Source organism: Camelina sativa, chromosome 7, assembly GCF_030686135.1.
Source record: "Camelina sativa cultivar CO46 ecotype springtype chromosome 7, ASM3068613v1".
Classification (NCBI taxonomy): domain Eukaryota; kingdom Viridiplantae; phylum Streptophyta; class Magnoliopsida; order Brassicales; family Brassicaceae; genus Camelina; species Camelina sativa.
This window is the reverse complement of record NC_141886.1, coordinates 23,322,952-23,347,960: the sequence shown is the minus strand read 5'-3', so window position 1 is coordinate 23,347,960 and position 25,009 is coordinate 23,322,952. Positions and strand designations below refer to the sequence as shown.

The 25,009-nt window shown below is 35.1% G+C and overlaps 5 protein-coding genes and 1 pseudogene across 9 annotated transcripts; 1 reads left to right on the top strand and 5 right to left on the bottom strand.

The window, feature by feature from the left end:
• Positions 1 to 10: 10 nt before the first annotated feature.
• On the bottom strand, positions 11 to 2,491 carry LOC104701777 (protein DETOXIFICATION 14-like). Its single transcript, XM_010417517.3, has 7 exons — positions 1,963 to 2,491; positions 1,338 to 1,882; positions 1,161 to 1,247; positions 1,014 to 1,070; positions 684 to 922; positions 385 to 590; positions 11 to 263 (listed from the first exon to the last, which is right to left on the bottom strand). Exons 1-7 carry the CDS (start codon positions 2,206 to 2,208, stop codon positions 198 to 200), a joined length of 1,446 nt encoding a protein of 481 aa, XP_010415819.2. The 5' UTR covers positions 2,209 to 2,491; the 3' UTR covers positions 11 to 197.
• Positions 2,492 to 3,880: 1,389 nt separating this feature from the next.
• Positions 3,881 to 6,309, bottom strand: LOC104701778 (protein DETOXIFICATION 14-like). 4 transcript variants are annotated; one of them, XM_087456447.1, is made up of 8 exons: positions 5,620 to 6,309; positions 5,416 to 5,523; positions 5,194 to 5,286; positions 5,018 to 5,104; positions 4,886 to 4,942; positions 4,563 to 4,801; positions 4,266 to 4,471; positions 3,881 to 4,108 (listed from the first exon to the last, which is right to left on the bottom strand). In XM_087456447.1, exons 2-8 carry the CDS (start codon positions 5,478 to 5,480, stop codon positions 4,043 to 4,045), a joined length of 813 nt encoding a protein of 270 aa, XP_087312573.1. In that variant the 5' UTR covers positions 5,481 to 5,523; positions 5,620 to 6,309; the 3' UTR covers positions 3,881 to 4,042. The 4 variants fall into 4 exon arrangements, with proteins under 4 accessions (XP_087312573.1, XP_087312574.1, XP_087312571.1 ...); XM_087456448.1 differs by having other exon boundaries at positions 5,634 to 6,302; XM_087456445.1 differs by having other exon boundaries at positions 5,194 to 5,523.
• A 3,885-nt stretch (positions 6,310 to 10,194) lies between these two features.
• On the bottom strand, positions 10,195 to 11,072 carry LOC104701770 (ethylene-responsive transcription factor ERF070-like). Its single transcript, XM_010417506.3, has one exon. The coding sequence runs from the start codon at positions 10,948 to 10,950 to the stop codon at positions 10,450 to 10,452; it is 501 nt and encodes a 166-aa protein (XP_010415808.2). The 5' UTR covers positions 10,951 to 11,072; the 3' UTR covers positions 10,195 to 10,449.
• Positions 11,073 to 13,706: 2,634 nt separating this feature from the next.
• Positions 13,707 to 15,257, top strand: LOC104701768 (GDSL esterase/lipase 6-like; annotated as a pseudogene). The gene is made up of 4 exons (XR_015562491.1): positions 13,707 to 13,997; positions 14,089 to 14,234; positions 14,312 to 14,779; positions 14,848 to 15,257. The product of XR_015562491.1 is annotated as a GDSL esterase/lipase 6-like (transcript).
• Positions 15,118 to 18,121, bottom strand: LOC104701769 (uncharacterized). Its single transcript, XM_010417505.3, has 9 exons — positions 17,705 to 18,121; positions 17,317 to 17,495; positions 17,045 to 17,229; positions 16,658 to 16,942; positions 16,512 to 16,570; positions 16,380 to 16,416; positions 16,217 to 16,288; positions 15,800 to 16,121; positions 15,118 to 15,709 (listed from the first exon to the last, which is right to left on the bottom strand). The coding sequence occupies exons 1-9, from the start codon at positions 17,805 to 17,807 to the stop codon at positions 15,281 to 15,283; spliced, it is 1,671 nt and encodes a 556-aa protein (XP_010415807.1). The 5' UTR covers positions 17,808 to 18,121; the 3' UTR covers positions 15,118 to 15,280.
• A 3,797-nt stretch (positions 18,122 to 21,918) lies between these two features.
• Positions 21,919 to 23,166, bottom strand: LOC147941603 (uncharacterized). Its single transcript, XM_087458587.1, has one exon. It carries the CDS (start codon positions 23,164 to 23,166, stop codon positions 21,919 to 21,921), a length of 1,248 nt encoding a protein of 415 aa, XP_087314713.1.
• Positions 23,167 to 25,009: the final 1,843 nt, after the last annotated feature.

Here is a 25,009-nt window from a genome sequence, read left to right as displayed (position 1 = left end):
TAATAGGAACTAAGAAAAATTTTGAGTCTGTTGAAGGAAAAAATAAACGTTTTATCAGCAGGACTAGAAGATCCGACACGCTAAATTCCAAAAGTATTGCGGTAACGGGACAACAACACTAGATTTCGAATTAAAAGAGCAACACAACATTTAACGGCGACCGTAATTGGCGTCTCTTGATTTAGCTCCTCATCTCTTCATGTTCTTTCACTTTCTTCATCTTCAAACTCCTCATACATCAGTCTTTTTCTGGCCTTTTTCGACTGCACATATAGTTTATAGATATCACTTTCACTTTCTCAAATTCATTAAGTAATTTTTTCACTCAATTATTAGCCCTAAAACCAAGAAATTAAAAAAGGACATCACTCTGACTTTACTAACCTCTTGTTTCCAGTTGGTGAGGATAACAATAAGACTGAGCAAAAAAGCTTGAACAAAAGAACCAACAGTGATCCCAATCCAGAGACCTCTTCCTCTCAATTTAAACCCAAAAGCTAATATGATAGCAGTTGGTATGCCACAGAGATAGTATGCAGCTAGGTTTGCACAAGCCCCTATATCTTGCCTCCCTGATCCTCTAGCCACACCTGCAGTTTTCAATCCCCTTAACTAACACATATTATTAATCCTAGAATGACTCTCTTCTTTGCTTGTAAATTACAGAAAAGAGATCATCTAACCCGAAAGAACCCCGTGAAGGGCATCGAATATGACTGATAAAGCAACCAGTGGAGCCATTGATCTTACATAAGCCACAACCTCTGTTTCAGAGCTGAACAGGTAACCAAATACGTCTCTTGTACCAAAAACTGTTGCGCTCACCATCATTGATTCTACACATGTAATGACCATCACTGTGTTCACAGCTATTCGAGCTTGTTTCGGATTACCAGCTCCTAATTCGTTTGCAACTCTTGTACTACAACAACAACGACAACAACAAGAACAGAGAGATGTTTTAGATATAGATACCTCCCATTTTGCAAATCTTGAACTACAACAACAAAAACCTTGCTGCTGCGCCGAGACTCTCTGCTATTTGGTACACAATGACAGTTGTTGATAGACTGGTAAACAAAAAAAGAAAGCAACTGAGTTACGTTGTATTGTATGTATATGATAATAGTCCGTTCTTTAGAAAATAAAAAGGAACATACCAGACAGACAGGACAGAGGCTTCTAGCTTCGGATTTGGTAAGATTCCAGAGAGTAAGACTAGGAATTCGAATGACCACCACTCGAGGCTAAATCCGCACCAAAAGATTCAAGACAAGTCAAATGTCAACAACTCTGTGACTAAACCATAAAGAGTCCTGAAGAGATATTTCTATTACCAAATCATAGATGCAGATGGGATCCCAAACCGGAAAAACTCTCCCATTCCTTTAAACACACTCATGGAGATGGGTGCACGGCTCTCGCTACAGCTGGAGGAAAACGTCATGTACAAGCCAAGCACAGTCACGTTTAACCAGTAAGCAACACCGATAGCGATAGCTGCACCGAGGTTCCCAAGCCCAAACTTAAAGACCAAGCTCCAGCAGAGGACAACGTGGACACAGACAGCAGAGATTGAGCTCATAACCAATGGCAAAATCAGACTCTGCGCTTGGAAAAACCGAACAAGCGGCTGCAAAGTAGCGTAAGCAAAGAGGGCAGGTATGAGCCAAGTTGCAAATTTCCCAGCTTCTTTAGCAACCAGAGGATCTTGTCCAGCGAGAGAGAGTATATCACCCATGTAACTCCATAGCACAGACAAAGGAACACACACGATGTACAAAGAGAAGATCCCTGTGTAAGTGTGTACTCCAAGCTTCTCAAATTGCCTAGCTCCATTAGCTTGACCACATAAAGTCTCCAACGCACTAGCCAATCCAAACTGTGTGATTACAAACAATGGCAATTTATAATCTTGAAGCTTGAAGGAAAGAGATAAGAGAGAGGAAGAAAGAGACATACGATGACGCTGAAACCTGTGACGTTACAGAAAGAAATGGCAATGGCGGTGCTTGAGAGATAAAGCTCACCGAGATGACCAACCATCATTATGGATATCACAAGAAGAACGTACATAGACGAGTTGATTGCAATCATAGGAGCAGCGATGTAAGCAAGCCTCTTCATCTCCTTAAGAAACACATCTTTCTTGTTTACTTCTTCTTCTCTGTGGCTCACCACGAGCAAACCCTCCTCAGACGAATCCATTTCTTTTTGCTTCTTCCCTGAGCTCTTCAACCTCTCGTCTCTGGAATTTAACTAGCTTAGTGGCGTATACAGAAAATATACAAGGTTTTTTTTATAAAAAAATTGGTCCCCTGGCCACCGCCCCTCTCGCCCTAGGTATGAGCCGGGCCTGTCCTCAAATAGTCAGAGGGGTTGGTAAGAAATGAGTATTAATTAACTTTAGTGTTGATTAGGTTTGGTTTTGTCTTCCTGACTTGGGTTGGTCTCATTCTCCTCGTGTTTCCACACTCGTCTTATCGTTGTCAAAGATGTCTATATCTGTGTTTGCTTCTTTTAATAAAATTTTCGCCCCGTACGTTAATCATTTCATTTTTAGTAAGTGCTTTTTTTTTTCTTTGGAAATTAGTGTCTGTCGTCTGTGTCGTCTCGTATTATTTTACAAAATCACATTTTTTTTTTGTACCCTTTATTAACAATAGCACAACATCTTGGGGGAAAAAAACAACAACTAGTAACAGCTTCTTATGCATTTTTCATTAGATACCCCGAAGAGCTGTATAGCATGTATCGTTGATACTTTTATAAATACAAGAACTAAAAGATGGAATGAAAGTTCCTTAATCTAGTGAAGCCACTAATCCGTTAAATACAATGTTTGTAATTTGTGGTGGCGTTGAAGTGTACGTATTATTATCCCTATAATTGAGGTTTAGTGTAGTTCGATAACGAATTTGATTCAGAAATGGTTTACAAAATAGTAAACAGTAAGAAATTTATTGGGTCAAAACATATACCGCATGTTTCGGTTAAGAATTTATAAAGAAAATATAATTTACCAACTAGTAATGGTGAATTTGAGTTTGGCACCATTAGTCTCCACTTCTCAAGTTATTTATTTTATTTTCTGAGTTCATCCATAGTGCCAAAAATATATACAGAGAAACAGAGGACCTCATATCACGAAGATGCCTCATGTCCTCACTGATTTGATACGAGGAAGGATCGGCTTGTAAAAATTAATTAATTTAAAATGTTGATTTATATTTGAATATATGGTGGTTTCTTTCTCTACAAGGCATTATTCAATTAAAAATTGTTTCCGTTTTATATGATCATGTGAAGAAGTTGTGAACCAATCAAATTTAACCCTACTCGTGGTTTCTCAACTCTGCATCTGCGACATAACATACCATTCTGACAAAAGAAAGGTTTGTGAACGCATCAGTTCCAACTTCCAAACTGTGTACTAGTCATATTTTTTGTTAGCAATCCTTAGAATTTTCTTAAACTTTGCACAATATCATATGATTAGTTAACCTTTTATCTTCCTTTGTATAAGAGAGAAGACCATATCATGTGTGTGGACAGTAGAAGTAGAGGGTGTAGTGTACGCTTACATGCATGTGCACATTCATTTCCTCATTAGTTATTGGGAAATTCTCAAAAATAACACTAAAATAAGCTTTTTTTTTCCAAACTTAGCACAATATCTCTAAAATTCCAAAAATAACACTAATTAATCTTTTAAAATTAAATCCTAAGTTTAAAATATTAAACCCTACTTTTCAAAACTATACCCTAAATGTGAAATTGAGAACCCAAACCTAAAAAACAAATTTCTAAAAATTAATTTTAAATATTTTAATGTGTTAAATTATGCTATTTTTGGAAATATATGGAATGTGAGCTAGAATTGTCCATAAAACTAAATTTAATGCTATTTTAGGTATTTCTCTTAGTAGTATTACTACTATCATTATAGAAAACAACAACACCAAAAACTCGAATTAATAACAACAACACAACATTTAATATAGCGACATGATTGGGTATCTCTTAGATTTAGCTCATCTCTTCATGTTCTTTCACTTTCTTCATCTTCAAACCCCTCACACATCAGTCTTTTTCTGGCTTTTTTAGACTGTACATATCACATTCATAGATATCAGTAGACATCACTTTCACTTTCTCAAATCCATTAATATATCATTTTTTCACTCAATACTTTGCGGCAAAGTCTTTGCCCTAAAACCAAGAAATTAAAAAGGACAAGCATATATCACTCTAACTTTACTAACCTCTTGATCCCAGTTGGTGAGGATAACAATAAGACTGAGCAGAAAGGATTGAACAAAGGACCCAACAGTGATCCCAATCCAGAGTCCTCTTCCTCTCATTTTAAACCCAAAAGCTAATATGATAGCAGTTGGTGTACCAAAGAGATAGTATGCAGCTAGGTTTACATAAGCCCCTATATCTTGCCTCCCTGATCCTCTAGCCACACCTGTTATGTTTCAGTTCCACTAATTTATTAATCCTTAAACTAGTCTCTTAGTGACTTGCACATCATATATAGAAGAGATCATATATCTAACCCGCAAGAACCGCGTGAAGGGCATCAAATATGACTGATAAAGAAACCAGTGGAGCCAGTGATCTTACATAATCCACAACTTCGGTTTCAGAGCTGAATAGGTAACCAAACACGTTTCTTGCACCAAAAACCATTGCGCTCACCGTTATTGACTCTACACATGTAATGACCATAACTGTGTGTACAACTATTCGAGCTTGTTTTGGATTTCCAGCTCCTAAATTGTTTGCAACTCGTGTACTGCAACAAAAACAACAGAGATAGGTTTAGATAGATACTTCCCATTTTGAACCAAAAAAAAAAAAGTACAGCAACAACAAGAACCTTGCTGCTGCGCCGATACTCTCTGCTATTTGGTACACGACGGCGACTGATGATAGACTGTTAAAACAAAGAAGAAAGCAACTGAGTTGCATATGATCAGAACGAAATCTTTAAAAGATAAAAAGAACATACCAGACTGAGAGAACAGAGGCTTCTAGCTTAGGATTTGGTAAGATCCCAGAGAGTAAGAGCAGAAATTCGAATGACCACCACTCGAGACTGATTCAACGCAAAAGAGATGCAAGTCATATCAAATAGAACTCTGTGACTAAACCAAAAGAGTCATGAAGAGAAGTTAATAATATTACCAAATCATAGAAGCCGATGGGATTCCAAACCGGAAAAACTCTCCCATTCCTTTAAAGACGCTCATGGAGATGGGAGCACGAGTCTTGCTACAGCTGGAAGAAAAGTTCATGTACAATACAAGCACAGTCACGTTAAACCAGTAAGACAAGCAGAGGATCTTGTCCAGTAAAAGTGAGTATATCATCCATGTAACTCCATAGCACAGACAAAGGAATACACACAAGATACAAAGAGAAGATCCCTGTGTAAGTATGGACTCCAAGCTTTTCGTATTGTTTAGCTCCATGAGCTTGACCACATAAAGTCTCCAACGCACTAGCCAATCCAAACTGTGTGGTTACATACAACAAAGACAATTTATAATTTTTGAAGCTTAAAGGAAAGAGAGAGAGGAAGAGAGAGAGATCAAGAAAGAAGAGACATACGATGACGCTGAAACCTGTAACGTTGCAGAAAGAAATGGCAATGGCGGTGCTTGAGAGATAAAGCTCACCGAGATGACCAACCATCATTATGGATATCACAAGAAGAACGTACGTAGACGAGTTCACCGCAATCATTGGAGCAGCGATGTAAGCAAGCCTCTTCATCTCCATAAGAAACATATCTTTCTTGTCTCTGTGGCTCCCCTCGAGCAAACCCTCCTCAGCCGAATCCATTTCTTTCTGCTTCTTTCTCTTCTGAGATCTCTCTTCTAGATCTGAATCAATCCCTACACTAAATTTTATACTAATATATTATTTGGAAATTAATTAGCAGAGTGGTGTATACAGTATACAGCTACGTCTCTCTCATTCAGTAGCCATAAATATATCATTCAAACTAATGGTCCATATATGGTAACAAATTAAGAATATACAGTGTACATTGAATCTAATACCAAAATATACAGTGTCTTGATTTTTTTTTCTCTCTTTTTTACAAAAAAACCTCAATTAGTCAAGGGGTTAGTAAGAAATGAGTACTAAACTTCAGTGTTTGATTACATATGAATATATATATATATATGCATGGTTATTTCTTTCTCGTCAAGGAAATTGCACAATTTAAAGTAAGCATGATGCATGAAGCTGAAGTGCAGTTACATTTTTTTTTTTTGGCAAACGCTGAAGTGCAGTTACATAATCATAGAAATACATATATATGGTGTCGTCTCACTCTCCTCTCGTGTTTCTTTTTTTTTTGTTTTGTTTTTGAAAACACTCACTCTCCTCGTGTTTCCTCACAATTCTATCGTTTTCGAAGATGTGGTGTATCATTATATTTTCCTTCAACCACCTCACATTTTTTTGGTAGCTAGCCTTTTATTAATAGCAGCATCTTAATTATTAGGGGGAAATCAAAACAGCACTAGCCAACTAATAACAGCTTTTTATGCATTTTTCATTAGATACCCCCCCCCCCCCCTCCAAGGTATAAACTATATATAAACCACATGTTCGTTGCTACATATAAGAACCAAAAAGATGGAAAACATTACGAAGTTCCTTAATCTAGTGAAGCCATAAATCCGTGAAATATAATGTTTACAATGTGTTGTGGCAGTGGTGGAGACGTGGAGTGTATACAGAGCCGGCTATACGATTTTAACGACCACAATCGAAGAAAAAAAGAAGGCTGTTCTGTTTTGACCAAAAAAAAAAGAGTTGTTGTAAATATTGAAAAAAACAAAAGATAAGCAAATTATTCTTCAAATCTAATAATTCTGTAACCATCAAGCATCGAACCCAGGTTAGCATACTCTCTGACCAAAGACTAATACCACTACATTACATACACTTTCTGGGAAAAAAAGGCCGAAATTTACCTCTTAAAAAAAGGCCACAATCACCTGCTTCATGAGCCTGGCCTTAGAGCCGGCTCTGAGTGTATACGTACGTCTTACTTTGAATAATCTGATTCGATTCGTTTGTTAAAATGTCACACATCATAATTAAAGTGATCATAATAATGGTCACTCTTGAACAGCTAAATTGACTAAATCTAACTAGTTGAACAGCTACATCTTATATAATATGAAAAGGTTTTTCTCTAACTTTTGCTAGAAAATGACATTTGGCTTACTATATGACACATGTATTTTTTTTGTTTGGACCTAATTAACTAAATGCCTATATAACCAATAAAATAAAACCATCAATATAATTTTGACGGAGACAAGCGGAATCAAATTTAAGTAAGATGGTGGGATAGTATTATTTAAGTAAATTAGTTTAAACTTTTAAAAAAAACTGTTTATATAAAATTAAAATTTTCAGCTTACTTTCTGGAAAATTACGTAAGATTGTGAGATGGTTTTAATCTAATTCTATAATTATTTTGTTCGATTCACACTTATTATTTCAAACGTCATGGTATTTTTGAATTACATAAAATTTATAAGTTTCCAAATTTGTAATTTCAGAATAAATTATGAACATAATCAGTTATGTTTTCATTTGAAATAATACCATCATTTTATGCATTGCCTTATATCTACCCACTATTTTCCTCAATTTTTATTTTTGTTTATATTGCTTCTCATTTTTAACTTATTATTTTGAAACACTTGCGAACGTATGATCATTAATATTTGATTTCAATCCCTTCTCTCTCTTAAAGGCTCAAACATCCTATAAAATATAGTTTTCTAAAAACAACCTATTACCATACAAATACATCCTCTGTCATACTATTGTGAAAACTAAAACATTTACTTTCTATTCTATCCTCGTTTAAAATCTCCAACGAAAAACAAAACACCGGTAACAATAGTATCGTTGTTCGGATCATCCGTTTTTGAGAAGTTCCTAACTTTAGAAGAAATATTATCTTACTAAATCTTGAATATTTTTTCCACAAATGTAAATTATTTTTACAATTGTTCATATTTTGATGATTTATGCAATCATTTTAAAATATTTATAAAAGAAAATAAATAATTTCATCTGTATTTGATTTTACAAGAATTTTTATATATAATGATATTGGGCGTCAGATTCCTAAAGTAAGAGTTGAAAGAAACTTTACTATATTATATCATCTAATAATAACGTAAAGTTTTCTTTTGTAATTTGATGCTCTCTTCTTTCACAAGTATCATTTTGTTTCTTTTAATTTTTGTGTAATAAATTTATTCAATTGAATTTACATAAGAAATTTTTTGCTTAACAAATAATTTTATGATTAAATAGTTTAAGGATATAAGATTATAATATTTGGGTTGTATAGTTAGATGTCGAGTAATAATTTGCTGTTTTATTTCCACACTTTAATATAAATAATTCACATGATATTGATATTACATTATTTTATTTCATTTTCAATCCTTAAAATAAACGGAAGTATATTTTAATAATATAATTTCTAAACAACTAAATGAGAATTGAATATATATTTTTTTTTTGATAAAGAGATAGCTGTATATATTTCTGTTTAAAGAGAGAAGTAAATATATATTTAAATTCATGATTTGATTAGCTAAGATGCCCGTTCATAGATCTATATTTATAATAAATAACTCTTGAATATATATTTAAAACCATAGAAAAGTTTAGTCATTAATTCAAAATAATGTATTTTTATAAACCTGACACATTTTTATTAACTTTTCTATTCTATCTCATCAATCCCATATTTTGTATTAACTCTCATTTTTGTAACTTTTATAATATTTATAGTAATGCAATGAATGATTAATAATAGTATTTAGAAATATTGCATATATAAGAAAATATATTAATATGTAATGATTGCATATCTATAACTCTCACATAGTTTATGTGGCTCCTATAACAATGAAATACAACCGTTGTTTTAATTTAGTTGTCGTTTTAGGTTTTCAATAAAAATATTTGGTGAATATTCCAGTTTTATCCCTGTTGTTTTAAAGTTTTGACTAATGAAATATTTATAAACTATATTAATAAAGGGTAAAACAGACAATTTAATAGTTTTTTAAAATTTGTTTGAGAAAAACTTAAACGACAAGTAAAAAACCAGAGAAAGTATAAGTTACATTTACCTAATTGATGTAAAGATTAGTGCATTTATTATCCAATTAAATAATAAATATTTTATATGCTCTTAACTACAATTTCTTTTTTTTTTTTCTTTTTTTTTTTTTTTTTTGTTGCCAACAGGTTACAAGATTGACTCAAACGAGCCAATTAGACGGGAAGTTATTCACAAAGGTGATTGGAAGCGACTCCACTCTAGCACGACGCGCCAGTTTGTCCGCTCTACCATTCTGTGATCTTGGTACCTGAACGAGAGAGAATCAAAGGAATTCACCCTTATCTTCATCAATAGCGTCCAGATATGTCTTGAAAGCAGGCCACTCGGAAGGCGAAGACACCATCTTCACCAAATCAGAACAGTCTGTGAGAAAGACGACTTTCTCGTTATCAGCACCAATCATACACCTCATTGCCCAGGTAAGGCCTCTAACTCTGCGTGGAGCGGTGACAAGCTACGACGAGAATTAGATGCATCCATGGTGGGAGATTCTCCGTTAGGAGAAATGCAATACCATCCTCTGCCATAAACTGATCAGTCGCCTTCCAAGATCCATCTACAAAGCATCGGTAACTAGATTCATAACCGTGAGCTACATTACAAGTCTGAGTCATAGATCTGGGTAGAGGCCGAGGGACATCAGTAGAAAAGGATCCGGATAGGTGTTCCTGGGCTGAAGACCACAACCTGGATTCCTCCTCTGCTAACCGTAGGATACACATTTCTCTTATAAATAGAAAGATACACATTTTACTAACCCTTATATTTTAAATCTTACATAATATTTTAATTTAATTAATATTGTTTTAACTAATAATCTCCAAAATTATAAAAATATATCAAAATACACAATGTAAACTAAATTCGTGCTGTCCTGACTACTGGTAATAAATAAATTTATTTAAAATTGACTAAATCACTCTTGGTTCAAACTTGATCATCCTAAAATTATAAACCGAAACATTCGGTATATGTTTGTTTGGTTTGGTCAAACCATCAACAAATTCAAATTTTATATCTCAGATTATTTATTAATATTATTCAAATGCGTCCATAATGCCAACAAATATATACATTACAACAACAGAGAGAAACAGAAACAGAAACAGAGGACCTCATCATATTCATATCACACATCACAAACACAACATCAGGAGGAGGACGAAGATGATGAATTTACAAAGACGAGACGAGACGAAGCTTTAAAAAAAAAAAAAAAAAAAAAAAAAAAAAAAAAAAATCTAAAACAAAAGCCATCTTCACGCGCCTCTAGCAACGTCGGATACTCCTCCTCCAACCACCACTTGATTCTCCGCCGGAAAACCAAAATTAGTCGGCGCGTGAGGTCCAATCAGCTGAATCGCAGCGTTATCGTAAGCAAGAGCAGCTTCTTCCGCAGTGTTGAAAGTACCCAGCCACAGACGATCACCTCTTCGTCCTCCTCCACCTCGACCACATCTGATCTCCGCCACCCATTTCCCCCACGGTCTCTGCCTCACTCCGCGATACTTCTTCCTCTCCTTCGTCTTCGCCGCCGCCAGAAATTCAGCCGGGATCCTGATTTTGAACCGTGTTTTGCGGACGGCGAGTTTATCATCGGCGGAATCGGGAGAATCGATTACGATCTCCCTGACGAGACGCTTCCCACGGCGGCGAGTGGTTTGGGATCCTCCTCCTACACGATTCTCCGTCTCTTCTTCGTCGCTTGAAGAATCGGTGGCTTCGGCGTCGGTGAAGGAGATTCTGATGATACGCTTCATAGTGAAATTGGGGGAATTAGGGTTTCGTCTTCGTCTCCCCTAAAAAGGGAAGGCATTTCTCTCACTCTCACTCTCACTCTCACTCTCTCTCTCTCTCCCCTTTGGGAATTTGTGAAAAAATTATATTCCCACCGAATATGTTTTTATTCTTTCAGAATCTCTTTTTGATTTTTTTTAATGCCTTCATTTATTTTATTTTTTGTATCTATAGTACATTATCTCCATATATTAATAATTTTTATAGTTTTAGAATTGCAATTTAAATATTTAGACTTTAAAAAAAAAAAATTACAAATACTATTGATAAATTCAAATTTATGATTAATAACCTCAATTATCGTATTTTAAAAGCTTATAAGACTATAAAAATGATGTATATTTTAAAACTGAAAATGGTAAAAAAATATTGCTAATTTTTATGACATATTAATAGAGTATATACTACAACATTATAATTTGATTTTATAGAGATGAACTCCATGTGAAAATTTAATTAAAAATCTCATATGTTAATATATCAACTTATGTATATATATATATATATGTAAATTTATATAATTATTAATTTATTATATTAATGAGACTATTTTTTACATATGGGTTCTAAAAAATTATTGTCTTATTATTTTATCAAAAACAAATATTAATAATCTAATAAATTATTAATAACGATCAGGATGACCATCAAAGAGACTTATCCAAAACTAACAATAAATGTTAAAATTCACAAACAATTAATAAATACACTATATAGCTCATATTCACTTGTATCGTTCACTTTGAATTCATACATATCTAAATAGACGATTAAATATTATGAAAAATTGAAATATTTTGACTTAATCAAGAACAAAAGACTATATATGACCATGGTCTTTGTCTTGGGTTTCACACAATTGTGGTAATCACAACCCTAAATATCAATCACATAAGCATAAGCAGATGTTAAGGATGAGTTATATACGAAAAATTACGACGGATACTAATGTGGGCTAGAAATATACTAATCATCAAATTTCCCTTAGTATTTATCATCAACATTTAGTTATGACTTATGACGTATTAAACCATTTGGTAAATAATGTCATCATCTTTGTATCTAATTCAAAATATTATATATTCATAGTGGTAAAAATAACATGAATATATGTAATTGCAAGTATTAGTGGAAAATCATATATCATTTTAATATTTGATATTTATTTATACATTTTGTTTTCTTTTATAATTTTACATAGTTATATGAATATAAGAAACATCATCAAATCCAAACATACAAATAAATGTATAAATGATATGAACAAAACCTGAACACAATTCCAAGCAAAAATATTATTTTTCTAGTGTCTATTTTTTACTTTTGAGGTTAAAAAGAAAAGGTCTCATATCCACCTATATATACATTTTTGAAGTACATTTTGGGTTCTACCATTTTATTTGTACTTATTTACAAAGTTAATCCCTAAAAAATTTCCAAAAATAGTAGTACTTTAGATTTTGTTTCCTAAATATTTTACATTCCATTTCAACTAAAAAAATGACAGCAAAATCAATATGGAAACAGAAACTATGATATATTTAACCACATATTTTCTATTTTGTTTTGAAGATATTCTATCTCTTAATCATTTGCAAACAAAGAAAACAACAATTTGATTCCCATTTTGTTTTCCAAAACCTGTTAGCTTTGATTCTTAACGTAAGAAAAACTTCAATTCATATTTATTTAAATATTATAATTAATATATATAAATTTAATAAAATTTTAAAATATTACGAATATGTAAAATTAAAAAGTTTAAAATACTATATAATATGGTTATATTGTAAATGAGTTATAAAAAGGACATGTTAGAATTAATTAAATATCATTTAATTTGTGCTAACACGGGTTAAATCCTTATTTTATTATTTATCAACACTATTAATATTAGAATATTTGACATATAAAATTAAGTTGATTTAACTAAGATTGTGTAAAATAATTAAATCATTATGAAAAATTTGACTTAATCATAGCGTATAAATGACTTATTATGTATTTAAATCTCTTATTTTTTGTTATAATAATTAAAAATCAAAATAGAATTTCAAACACTACACAAAACAAACTAATTATAACAAACAAATGGTCATGAAGTATATTAGCGTTAAAAAATTAATATAAACATTTAACCGCACAAACAACAGAACATTTAGTTATTTCTCTATTTGCAAAATATCTAATATTTAAATAACAATTACAATATAAGATATAAATAATTATAAAAACCATATGCATACAGGTTAAAATCTAGTTTTATAGAATTAAGGAGACAGATAACGTTAATAGAAAATTAGTTCTGTCCTAGAATTGATATGAGTTAACTTAAGGATTAGATGCCATGTTGTTTATTTTGGGACAAAAACGTCAAGAATTATCATAAATAATAAATCGAAATTTTAAAGGATTAACATGTTAAAGTCAAGCGGTAAATTGTTCTAATATCCATATTATAATTAATAAATCAAATAATTAAGAATTAAAATGATAAAATCAAGCAGGAAATTAAAGTTTCTAGCAATTTAATGGGCCGTATCTCGTATGGGCCTCTCTTTTTATATTTCTCAGGGGAATTGAACGGTGTAATAAGAAGCGGGAAATTAGGAACAAGTTAAAAACTTTAATCACACCGAAGAGAAAGTGCAGAAACATGAACAATGCTCTTTCCTTCCGTTTCGGTTTTATATGCCTCAATCTCGATATATTAATCTAATGTATATAATCTCTACAGTTTCATTTGTCACATATCTTCTTGTTCGTTGTTCAATGGACTTACTCATCGTCCACCTCGCTCTCCTCCTTCTAGCCTCTCCGGTGGTTCTGGCCAAGTCTTCTTCCACCGTTCCAGCCATCTTCACATTTGGTGATTCCATCTTCGACGCCGGAAACAACCATTACAACAAAAACTGCACCGCTCAGGCTGATTTTCCTCCTTACGGTTCTTCCTTCTTCCACCGTCCCAATGGGAGGTTCACCAACGGAAGAACTGTCGCTGACTTCATCTGTAACATATCATCCCAAACTTTTTTCTTTTGAGATTTCTTCTTACCTAAGGCACCTAACCTTTTCTCTTTTTCTTGACTCGTTAATTGCAGCTGAATATGTAGGCCTTCCCTTACAGAAACCATTCTTGGAATTGCAGTATCAAATCTTGAACGGAACTACGAGCAAAGTCCCTTCAAATGGCATTAACTTTGCCAGTGCTGGTAGTGGCCTCTTGTTTGATACCAACAAATTCATGGTAACGATCTCACTTATACCGAAAAAAATGTTTGTTTCTCTCTTGAATCACTTGTTAATCACACATATGAAATGTAGGGCGTGACACCGATCCAAATCCAGCTTCAGCAATTTCAGACACTTGTAGAGCAAAACCAGATCGATAAATCTATAATCCAAGAATCTCTCTTCTTGTTGGAGACTGGTTCCAACGACATCTTCAATTACTTCCTTCCGTTCCAAACTCCTACCCTTTCTCCAGACGCCTATATGTGAACTCAATGTTAGACCAAGTGAACAAAACGATTGATCAGATCTACAAACTAGGCGCACGCCGCATCGCTTTATTCTTCTTAGGTCCTGTGGGCTGTGTCCCTGCAAGAGCCATGCTTCCTAATGCTCCAACCAATAAATGCTTTGGTAAGATGAATGTCATGGCCAAGATGTATAATACAAGACTTGAAGATATGGTGAACATAATCCCTACTAAGTACCCTGGAGTCATTGCGGTGTTTGGAGCTGTGTATGGTATTACTCACAGACTCCAAACCTTCCCTTCTCGTTACGGTAAGCTATTTTATTAATTAATCTCTTATGCTTTTCAATCCGAAAGCTAAATCATGTTTTTGTTGAAGGGTTTACGGATGTATCAAACGCGTGTTGTGGGAACGGGACACTGGGTGGATTGATGCAGTGTGGAAGAGAAGGATACAAGATTTGCAATAACCCAGATGAGTTTTTGTTTTGGGATTTTTATCATCCAACAGAGCGCACTTACCAACTCATGTCAAAAGCTTTGTGGAATGGAAACAAAAACCAGATCAGACCATTTAATCTCATGGCTCTTGCTACCAACAGCATCACATTTTAAAACCTCCTATCTGCTTGTAATGGATCATTCATGATGAGTAAAAATGAAAGCCAGAAAGTGAAACTTCGCTCCACTTCTAGTCTCTTCCTCTTCTTCTAATGTAACATGAAGGCTACAAAATGTTTTTATTGTTCTTTTCATATCTTTATGAAATACAATATTCATATCTGATTCTATCTACTATCTATACCTGTTTACTATACGCATTCTACAGAAATCTTAGTTTCGTCATCTGAGTGATGATGATGATTATCTAAGCCATTACCAAAGCTACCGTCTTTTATTTGAGGGTGTGGATCCGCAAACACTTCCTCCCTTTGGGGGCGGTTTGCATAGAATATCCATAGCACCAGGCATAGTAACACTCCCACGGAGATTAGTGCGAGTCCTGCGTTCACGATCCTCAGATTACGCTCCAATGGTTTACAGTAATCTGAGGTAATACTCATAAATGTTTCCCTAACAAAGTTGCAATCTCGGAAGCTAAGCAACGGAGGCGTGTAATGCTCAAGAGCGTAGCTCTCATTCACAGCTGCTACCAACTGTCCAAAGGTGGAAGGCGTTATTCTTCCCACGGTGGTGCAGATTCCGGATTGTGTAACCTCGCATATGTAATTCTCCCAGACCTGAAAAAAAAAGAGAGTTTATTAAGACATGTCTTAGAACCTGGTGGTGTTTTGTTCAAGATATACAAAGATAGATGAGTTGGATAGTACCGATGATGCATTTTCTACCGACAACTCCCAAGGCGAGCACTGGCGATCTTCCATGTTTCCATCAAACGGGATGCACAAAGGAGGCATGGGAGGTCCAGACTGATTGTAATAACGGTCTTGACCTGGAGATGGGTTTGTGTTGGCGACGGCATACACAAAAGTGTTTACAACGGTGACGATGCTGTTGATGACAACTTTACTCTGAGCAAGAGTCTGGTTTGTTGTTTGCTGATCAACGCATGGGAGGATGCTGCTGAGAGCTGTTTCTGCGTGTGGATGATCAACCCATTCCTTCATGGCTACACACGTATCTGAAATTGCACTGTACACCAAAAGCATGACATTTAGTTAACTACACCTGTGAGTCTCTACTTAATAAGGCAAGGGAAAACAAACAATTGAACAGGAAAATATTACTTGTTTAGGATCAGAAAGACTCCACAGAGAACAAATGTCACAGCCACCAGTATCCACCCGCTCACGACGAATCTATCATCATATACATCCCCATCAGTCAGGTTTCTATTTATCTTAACCAATCAATCCGAAAATTAAGAAAATGAGAGTTTAAAGGGCTCACATATGAACAACATGTTGGTGGCGGAGGACAGAGAGCACTGTAATAACAGATAAAAAGTTAAAGTCAAGGGGATGCCACAGCTATTCAAAACGGAATAACCAAAGAACCATATAAAACATCAACTGGACTTACAGAAACCTAGAAAAGAAAGGATGAGCATCACAGTAGCGACCGTGATCAAAGCTGATCGCCTGAAAATGTACATATACAGAGAATTAGTATAAACACTGTTTCCCCTGTTGATCTATAAACTGGTACCACAATACAGGGCAACTTACACAGCATAGAAAACTCTCTTAATCTTCGCAGCATTATCTGTTGTTTTCTCTTCCAGTGTTACTGCTGCAGTGTTCAGATTGACATTCAACTTGTCAATCTCATCCATTACATCTGACGGAATAGAAATCGCTGTAACGTTGATCGTTTTCGCAAGCGAAAGATATTGAGTCACATTGTGGAGGATCTCCACAGTGTAGTCAGACTGATTCACCACATACTTAAGAGTATGCATAGATTCAGTATGAAACTTATCCTGTCCAACAGATAAAAGAATACACCCAACCCTGCAAAAAAAAAAAACCAGTTTCCAATCTCAGAAACAAATGACTGAGGACCAAAAAAAAAACGAATGAGGGGGGGGGGGGGGAGCGAGTTGAGATAATTACGCTGCAACACAAGTAAACACTATCAACAAAATGAAACAGATTCTTCTTGAATCGAATGATGATGATCCTTTGGCTTTATCACAAACTCTCCATTTGAAGCAATGATAGACAACAAGAAGAGAGCCAAAAGACAAGAGCCAGATAACAGCTAGAATGAAACCAGGAGCACCTGTAAATCCAACAGACTGCAAACAAACAAACAAATAGCCATTACAAACAGATCACAGAACTGATGATAACAATTGGAGATGATGATCATCAACTAGACTTACAGCCCAATAGTGATTATTAGTGATGTTCCAGCCGCCAAGGTAAGGCTTAAAAGCTCTGAGAAGGTCAGGTCTCTTTGTTCTATGAGCTGCTAAGACGAGGTAATCAGAGACTACATCATCAGATGATGAAGGTCCTGGTGCTAACGAGATTCCACCTTTCCATCCAAAATTAGGTGAACCTGATTTTTGCAGCAAAAATCACACAATTCAGTATACGAAGCGACTAGTTTCGGATTTTAGCGGATCGTTTAACAAAACAGAAGAAGCATTTACATATTGTTAATTCTGGAACCGATACTATACTAACAAATCCCAGAGAAACGTGAAAAAAAAATCGCATCAGCGTGCAACAAACAAAATCCAGATGAGGAAGAGAAGGGAGAGAAACCTAATATGAGTTTGAGAGGATCCTGTGACTGTGAGGATGATGAATCAACAACGGAACCGAGAGAAACAAAAACGACGACGGAGAGGATAATAAAGAAGTTCATCTTCTTCTTCTTCTTCTTCTTCTTCTTTTCCTCAGTCACTGGTGGATGATGAAGACGCCGAGGGATGGAAACGAGTTCGTTCGAGGCATGAGAGAGGAGATAGCGATATCAGATCGGAGAAGCCGCCATTGTTGTAGAAGAAGAAGCTCTGAGAACGCGGGTGCGGAGAAGAGATTTATCTTTATCACCCGCGCTTTTACGCTGTGTGTGTCTCTCTCTCTATCACGCTTTGTTGAGCTAAGAAAGAGAAAAAAAGAAGAAGAGTGCTTTATTAGGCAGGCACCTTTACTCTCTCTTTTGTCCTTTACCACTTTTCTTGTTTTCACACTTAATTAACTTTATTTATACGCTTTTTTCACACGCACTCCGGTAATTAGAAAAACTAGTCAAGATTTTATGGATTTTTTTCTAGTTGTTGTATAACAAACTATGGCTAGATTAGTTGTTGTTGTTTAGGTACTGATTTGGTACCATATTGGGTTTGTTTATATGCTAAGGAGAAATCAGATTTCGTATCTTACTAATAAAATTTAAATGGTGATAATGAAGAAGATTTTGTTTTTTTAGCAACAATTAATGATGATTTCGTTATTATTCTGTTAATGGCATGGTTGTTTCGAGATATTATATTTTTGGTGACATGACTCGATGGATCTAAATCTTATGTTAACGTAACGTGAGTTGTGGCGTCCCTCCTTCAGTCTCGGTGTCTTTAGTGGCTGTTTGTTCTGTAGCCACGTGTGGACCTTTAATCGTGACGGTTCATTGATTGGATTTTGACCCATTATTGTATTCTCATGTGTTTTGTTTTTTTTTTTCGACTCATGGGTCTCTCTCTCTTTGGTGTTTTTTTTGTTTTTTTTTGGGTTAGAAATTGTATTAATTTCATAATCATGCATTGTTTTGTGTCCATACAATTCATCTGAAGTACCTAATTTTATGTAAAACTTGATTAAATTGGGTTTAGTACATGTTATATATCACATGGATTGTGTTTCTGTCACATGGCTATTTTTGGTATTTTAGGTTGTCTTCAAGAGTTGCGTTACTTAACAGAGAATGTTCATACATGATTTGTTTCCAAGTAATTTTACACGAAAAAAGTCACTGTTGGTGTTTGTATATTGCTAAATAATAATAGTATTTGCTTTTGGACGTTGGCTTTTAAGACTTTGAATTTTACTTGCGGTAAGGGGTATGGGATCTCAAGACCTTTTAGACTCTTCCTTAGTGACGGCAATATATTTTCAAGACAGTGACGGAAACAAAACTCTTTTTTTTTTTTTATAATTCTTTTGTTTCCTTTTGACGTCGGCAATTAAACAATTAAAGTGTTCATTCTAAATAATGCCTTTGTTTTCTTATGAAGCTATTTTTGGATATTTTAAAACTAACAAAAAGCTATATAACAAAAAAGCTGATAACTATTTTTGTACCTAAAACATGCACTATGAGTGGGGTTTGGTATTTCACATACGTCTCTACTTTATATTTTAATCAAAAGAAACCAAAACAAGTGTATATTTTATATGAAAAGTTGTATTTTTTCTAACATCAAACTAAGATCTTTAACTCTAATTTTGTTTAATTTTCAATTTGTTATTGGTTTGGTTGTGATTCATATTAACATGCCATTTGAGTGGGTTATTTGGTAGAGTCAATATGGTTCAAATGCGTGAGGAAAACATTTGAGAGGATCATGTGAACCAAATTGTGTGAAATCTTTTCTTTATTAGGGATACAACGTTTTTTGCTCTGTGACAAAATAAACCCATAACGTGGTATTTATTTTCCAGTTGATTTTTGAAAAGGGCGTATATATTTCTCAATGTCTTTTGTCCATCTAAACTCAAAACTTGACTCAATTCACTTGACTAGTCGAATAAACGGCAAGATTACGATAATTTGTTAATATATTGTTTTCTTTACGTATGAACTGTTTTCTTACAACTTTAAGTATATATGCTATAGTGAAATTAATATCCGAAACTTAACACACAAAAAAGCTCTTGAGCAAAATATGCCCTCCTTTGACGAGATCTAGCTGCCGACATTGTTGTCAAATTGTATTCGATGCAACTTGAAAGTGATTTTATCATTGAATACCCCGTTAGTCTTATGAAGAAAGGCCCATTACTTAACTAAGCCACTTTTGTTTGTAGTTTTTTTGTTGTTGTTGGGTTGCTTTTTCTCATCCCATACTTTTATCTGATTTTCATATGTGATTTTTTTTTTGGTTTTTTAAAAACAACCAAACAAAACAAAATTTTATACATCTATGTATTTTATTTTATTATATCTAAATAACTACATCAATTAAACCAAATAATATGATTTCTTTTTTTTTTTACACAAAAGGGTCTTTTTATTAATGGCCAAAGTCGAGCCAGGGTTAATCTTACAAAATACACAAGGTCTACAACAACTTAAACTTAAGCACAATAAGCTAAGGAAACAAGAGTTGAACCTAAAAATGAACTTAAGAGGTACTTAGTGAAGATGACATTACATCACAACCAAAAAAAGGGGAAAGAGATCGTAGTCATCTTGACTGTCATCTAGGGCAGTTGCAGAGCAGATATCCGTCTAGATTGATGCTTTGCACAGCTTCAAAATCTTAAACCCAAGGCGATCATGCCGATTGAAAGTAAACTATTCACATCAAAAAGTTAAAATTGACAGAATTAAGTAGAGTGATCAGGGATGGTTAGGAGAGTGATGATTAACCTCCCTTTCATGGTCTGGTGGACTTGATCTTTTCTTTATTGGAAGTTCCTTTGTGGAAAAAACATCCAATTTCCTTTTTGAACATTCGCCTATTTCTTTTTTAGAGATTTCTTGGGGAAATCCCCACAATCTACGTTTGACCCTACAGATTCTTCTTTGCCTGAGAGATCAAAATGTGGAAATGCTAAAGCAAAGTAAGAACCTGATCTCTGCTTAAGATGATATTCTCGATTCTGCTGAATCGGTTCTTTGAGAACAGGTACTTGAGCAATAGGGCTTGATGGTTGTGAAATAGGATCCGGGTCTAGCTCTTCTAACTCTTCATTTCTCCTTTGATGAGCTTGGTTACCTTGGGTGTTGTAGGGATTAGTATTTGTTGGTTCAAAGGGGCATCTAGAGGTAGGATGCATGATTCTGCAGCAAGTAGTACAAATATTTTCCATCTTCTCATACTAGAAACCTATCATAGCTCTTTCACCTGATTGGAACCTTACCTTTCGAAAAAACCTGAAGCGATCAGTTATTGAAACCCGAATTTTTGCTCTGATAAAGGAAACTTGGTTTGTAACTGAGTCTTCTATCCTGCGGATAGATTTTGCAGTGATGTAAGGCAAAGGCAGTCCCCTGATTTGAACCCAAAGGTCTAAGGGTGTTAAGAAATCCAATCTAGGTAAGTCAGTCCATCTTTGCAGTGCTACAAACCATCTGTTGAAACTCCATGGTTCTCGCTGAAGGACTGATCTCAGGTCGCCTTCCGATTGAAAACGAAATTGGATAAAGCGGTCATCTAGTACTCTGCCATGAACCGATGTTGGTAGGCCCCAAGCCAAAGGGAGATTGTCAGCCACTTCAAACAAGTTCTGGTCCATGGGATTAAGAGGCCTGGCGATCAAGCTTATCCTATTACTTGCTAAAACTTCTTCATAGTCTGAGTTTGGTATTAAAAGCTCGGGTTGTCTCGCCCTAAAGCTAAATACTGAACCTCATCCCATAATTCCTTCTCCATTTAGTCTCTCTAAGAAGCTAGACGATGAGGTTTGAAAAACGTGGGAGGGAATATTTATAAAAGAAGGATAAAGGTTAAGAAGTCTCTAGAAGGTTATTAAAAGCTTTAAAGAACTGCAAGATTATCTCAACAGGAGAGTTGAAGAAAGAATTCAACTGCGGTAGAAACAAAAAGTGGGAGAAAGCGAGATAAGATGTAGGAGGGTAAGGAAAGGAAAGTCAACTTAGAGTAAAAAGATCTGAGGAAAAGACAAAGAAACGTCTATCACACCTCTTCCTTTTTAAAAAAAAATAAACTTAAGGTTTGAAAAGATCAATCGTTGACTAACCAGGTAAAACGGACAAAGACTTTAGTCAAACTTGATATGCTTATCCAAACCTAAGCTTGAGACCTTCCTTCGAGTTCAAAAAGTGAAATAATCCATCTTGGTGCTCCTCGTGCCACATATGACTGAAAGAGGTTATGGTTTATTACACTATTTGCAATTCGGGAAGCACCTCTATTCATATGTGTTGGTGCCTTCTCCATTTGCCAATCAGTGAAAAGTCGGAGACTTCTTCTTTGTTCTGAAGCATAGAACTGGTATGAAGGCCATTCGTGAGGGTTGTTTACTGCATTGATTAAATCAAAGGCATCAGATGAGAAGATCACTTGTTTAAAATTGTGGCTAACCATGCTGTTAATAGCCCACAAAATACTCTGATACCTCGCCTCTACCAAACTTGAAATGTGGGACTGTGAACTTCGACTATGCAACCAAATTTTGCCCTTCCAATCTCTTAGAACCCAAGAAAAGCCACAAATGTTAGTAGATTTGCACCAAGCCATCCCTATATTACATTTCAACCAGGACTTAGGAGGATTAATCCATTCCAACCAATCTTTTCCTCTGTCGAACACTTTAGAACTAGCGAAGCGTGAATCAATAACCCGTGCATTAAACCATAACTTTGTTTCCTCTCTAATTTTGAGAACTAATGCCATAAGGTCTTTTGATTTGCCTTCGAAAAAGTGATCATTCCTGTGTTTCCAAAGAGACCAAAGTATCCATGGAAAGCTTCTTCTGATATAATGGGGAATTTCTTGGTTCTTTTCTATAGAGAGTAGATAAGAAAAATTAGCAAATTTAGAAGAGTTATCAAACCCGCCTTCAGGAGCTGGGAATTCCGAAAGAGCCCAGACCTGTCTTGCTATAGAGCAAGAGAAAAGAACATGATTGATTGTTTCTTTTTCTAGACCGCAAAATTGGCATCTCATGTCTTTGTTCAGTCCTCTACTTTCCAATTTGTCTGCCACAGCAATTGCTCCGCTCAAAGCTCTCCAAATGAAATGTTTGATTTTCGGTGAAGTATGTAAAGCCCATACTTGAGTCTTTAATTCATTAAGAGAGGGTTTGATCTCAGCTGCATAGATCAGATCCTGTTTATTCAACCGGTTTGCTAGAATATATCCTGTTTGGACTGAATAGTCTCCACTCCTTGTGTGTCTCCAACTCCAAAAATCAGCCTTTGATATCACTGGCTTGTTTGTTGAAATTATCACCACGTCCCTTGGGTAGAATAAGTCTTCTAATAAATCTCGATTCCAGTTTCTGGTAGGTAGATCAATTAAGTCCGAAACCTTCATATCCAAATTAATGAATATATTTTTCATTAGAGGAATTCTTCTTCTATCATCATAAAGTCAAGGATCTGCCCAAACATAAGTATTATGTCCATTACCAATCATCCTCTTAATTCCTTTTAGTAGCAATGCTCGTCCATGAAGAATGCTTCTCCAAATGTAAGAAGGACGAGAGCCCATAACTGCAGTTAGAATCTCATTGTTGTCGAAATATCTACTTTTCATAACTTTAGCGTATAGACAGTCCGGTTGTTGTAAGATCCTCCATGCTTGCTTGGCTAGTAAAGCTTGATTAAAATCTTGCAAGTCTTTAAATCCTATTGCTCCTTGATCTTTTGTTAAGCAAAGCTTATCCCAACTTATCCAGTGAATCTTTCTCTTATGTTCTAATGAGTTCCACCAAAAGCTAGACATCGCCGAGGTGAGATTTTCACAGGTTGTAATAGGCAATTTGTAACATGTCATTGCATAAACCGGAAAAGTCATTGCTATTGCTTTTAGTAAGGTTTCTTTACCTCCCAGGGATAGGGTGCGTTCGAACCAGCCCGATAGTTTTGATTTTAGCCTATCACAAATATAGTCGAGCATATCAACTTTTGAGCCACTAAAGCATTCAGGCAGGCCTAAGTATGATCCGACTCCTCCTTCACTGTGAATTCCTGTTAATTGCTTGATGGAAATCTTAGTCTAATGATCCACCTTGGCTCCAAAAGTTATTGAGGACTTAAGTACATTGATTCACTTAACCATCCTAGAACCGTAAGGGCTCTGATACCAAACTGAAACGTCCCCACCCGTTTTTTTAAATAATAATAATAATATAATTAAATACCCCATAATATTTAATTACAACCCAAACAATAAACCAACAACAATTCAACATGCACAGCGGAATACAAACCAAACCAATTCTAAATTAATATAAATATCATATCAATTATAACCAATTAAAAATCATCAACCTAGCATACTTCTAACAAGGTTCCAACAACAAAATAACATAAACAATAATACAACCGAGATCCTAGATCATCCTCCTCTTCATCGCCATGATTCCACGCTACACATTACCTGCACCACAAACACAATGAGATGCGTGAGCATTACCAGAAATACCCAGTGAGAGGATCCTCCCATCTACGAGCTATACACACAAGCAAATCAAGAGTACAACCACAAATAAAACATAACAAACCAGCCATTAAACTGAACACTCAATATCACATTCACCACACCTACACATTATCACACAAAACAAGTTATACAACCCAATAGCTTAGATAAGCTCATGGTCATGCACTCACCTTATCAAACTGATTATAACAACGAATACAATCAGTTGAGACTCTCCTAACGTCTGAAACAGCCCAGCAACGCCCTACAACAAGCCACACAACCAAAAACGACAGAAACATCAGAAAAGTACAGTCTCAAAGACGAAACCCTAAAATATACCAACCGTTAACTATCAAATCCCTCCAGTGACAAGATATCCCTAGACGTCACAAAGCTTTCCATAAAATTTCAGCACGATCAGATCTCAGATAGAACCAAAATCGATCCCGAAACACCCACTGGTCTCAATCTGCGATTGAGAAGAAACGCCCCACGAAACTGCCAATATCTCCTAGAATATTAACTCAAATTCACTTCTGTAAAGAGGAGAGTGTACGAAAATCTCTTAGCTACAACCTTACCAAAAATCAATACCTTTCGAAACGCTTTGAGTAATCGGATATTACTTCTCCCAAACCCTGACAGTTCTGTTTCTCTCATTACTCTAAAGAAAAATCTTCATCTCCTTCTCTTCCTCCTTTACATTAAACAACCAAGAGTTCTCTCTCTC

What these genes read in the sequence shown, in the direction of transcription:
- LOC104701777 (XM_010417517.3), bottom strand. Translation starts at nt 2,208, where the DNA reads ATGGATTCGTCTGAGGAGGGTTTGCTCGTGGTGAGCCACAGAGAAGAA. An exon ending in TCACAGGTTTCAGCGTCATC is followed by an intron (nt 1,883 to 1,962) that starts GTATGTCTCTTT and finishes GTAATCACACAG; the next exon opens with TTTGGATTGGCTAGTGCGTT. An exon ending in AGTCTCGGCGCAGCAGCAAG is followed by an intron (nt 923 to 1,013) that starts GTTTTTGTTGTT and finishes TTGTTGTTGTAG; the next exon opens with TACAAGAGTTGCAAACGAAT.
- LOC104701770 (XM_010417506.3), bottom strand. Translation starts at nt 10,950, where the DNA reads ATGAAGCGTATCATCAGAATCTCCTTCACCGACGCCGAAGCCACCGAT.
- LOC147941603 (XM_087458587.1), bottom strand. Translation starts at nt 23,166, where the DNA reads ATGAAGGTTTCGGACTTAATTGATCTACCTACCAGAAACTGGAATCGA.
- LOC104701769 (XM_010417505.3), bottom strand. Translation starts at nt 17,807, where the DNA reads ATGAACTTCTTTATTATCCTCTCCGTCGTCGTTTTTGTTTCTCTCGGT. An exon ending in TCCTCTCAAACTCATATTAG is followed by an intron (nt 17,496 to 17,704) that starts GTTTCTCTCCCT and finishes TGCAAAAATCAG; the next exon opens with GTTCACCTAATTTTGGATGG. An exon ending in CACCAACATGTTGTTCATAT is followed by an intron (nt 16,289 to 16,379) that starts GTGAGCCCTTTA and finishes ATATGATGATAG; the next exon opens with ATTCGTCGTGAGCGGGTGGA.
- LOC104701778 (XM_087456445.1), bottom strand. Translation starts at nt 5,480, where the DNA reads ATGGAGCTAAACAATACGAAAAGCTTGGAGTCCATACTTACACAGGGA. An exon ending in AGTATCGGCGCAGCAGCAAG is followed by an intron (nt 4,802 to 4,885) that starts GTTCTTGTTGTT and finishes TTTTTGTTGCAG; the next exon opens with TACACGAGTTGCAAACAATT. An exon ending in TCACCAACTGGGATCAAGAG is followed by an intron (nt 4,109 to 4,265) that starts GTTAGTAAAGTT and finishes TGATATGTACAG; the next exon opens with TCTAAAAAAGCCAGAAAAAG.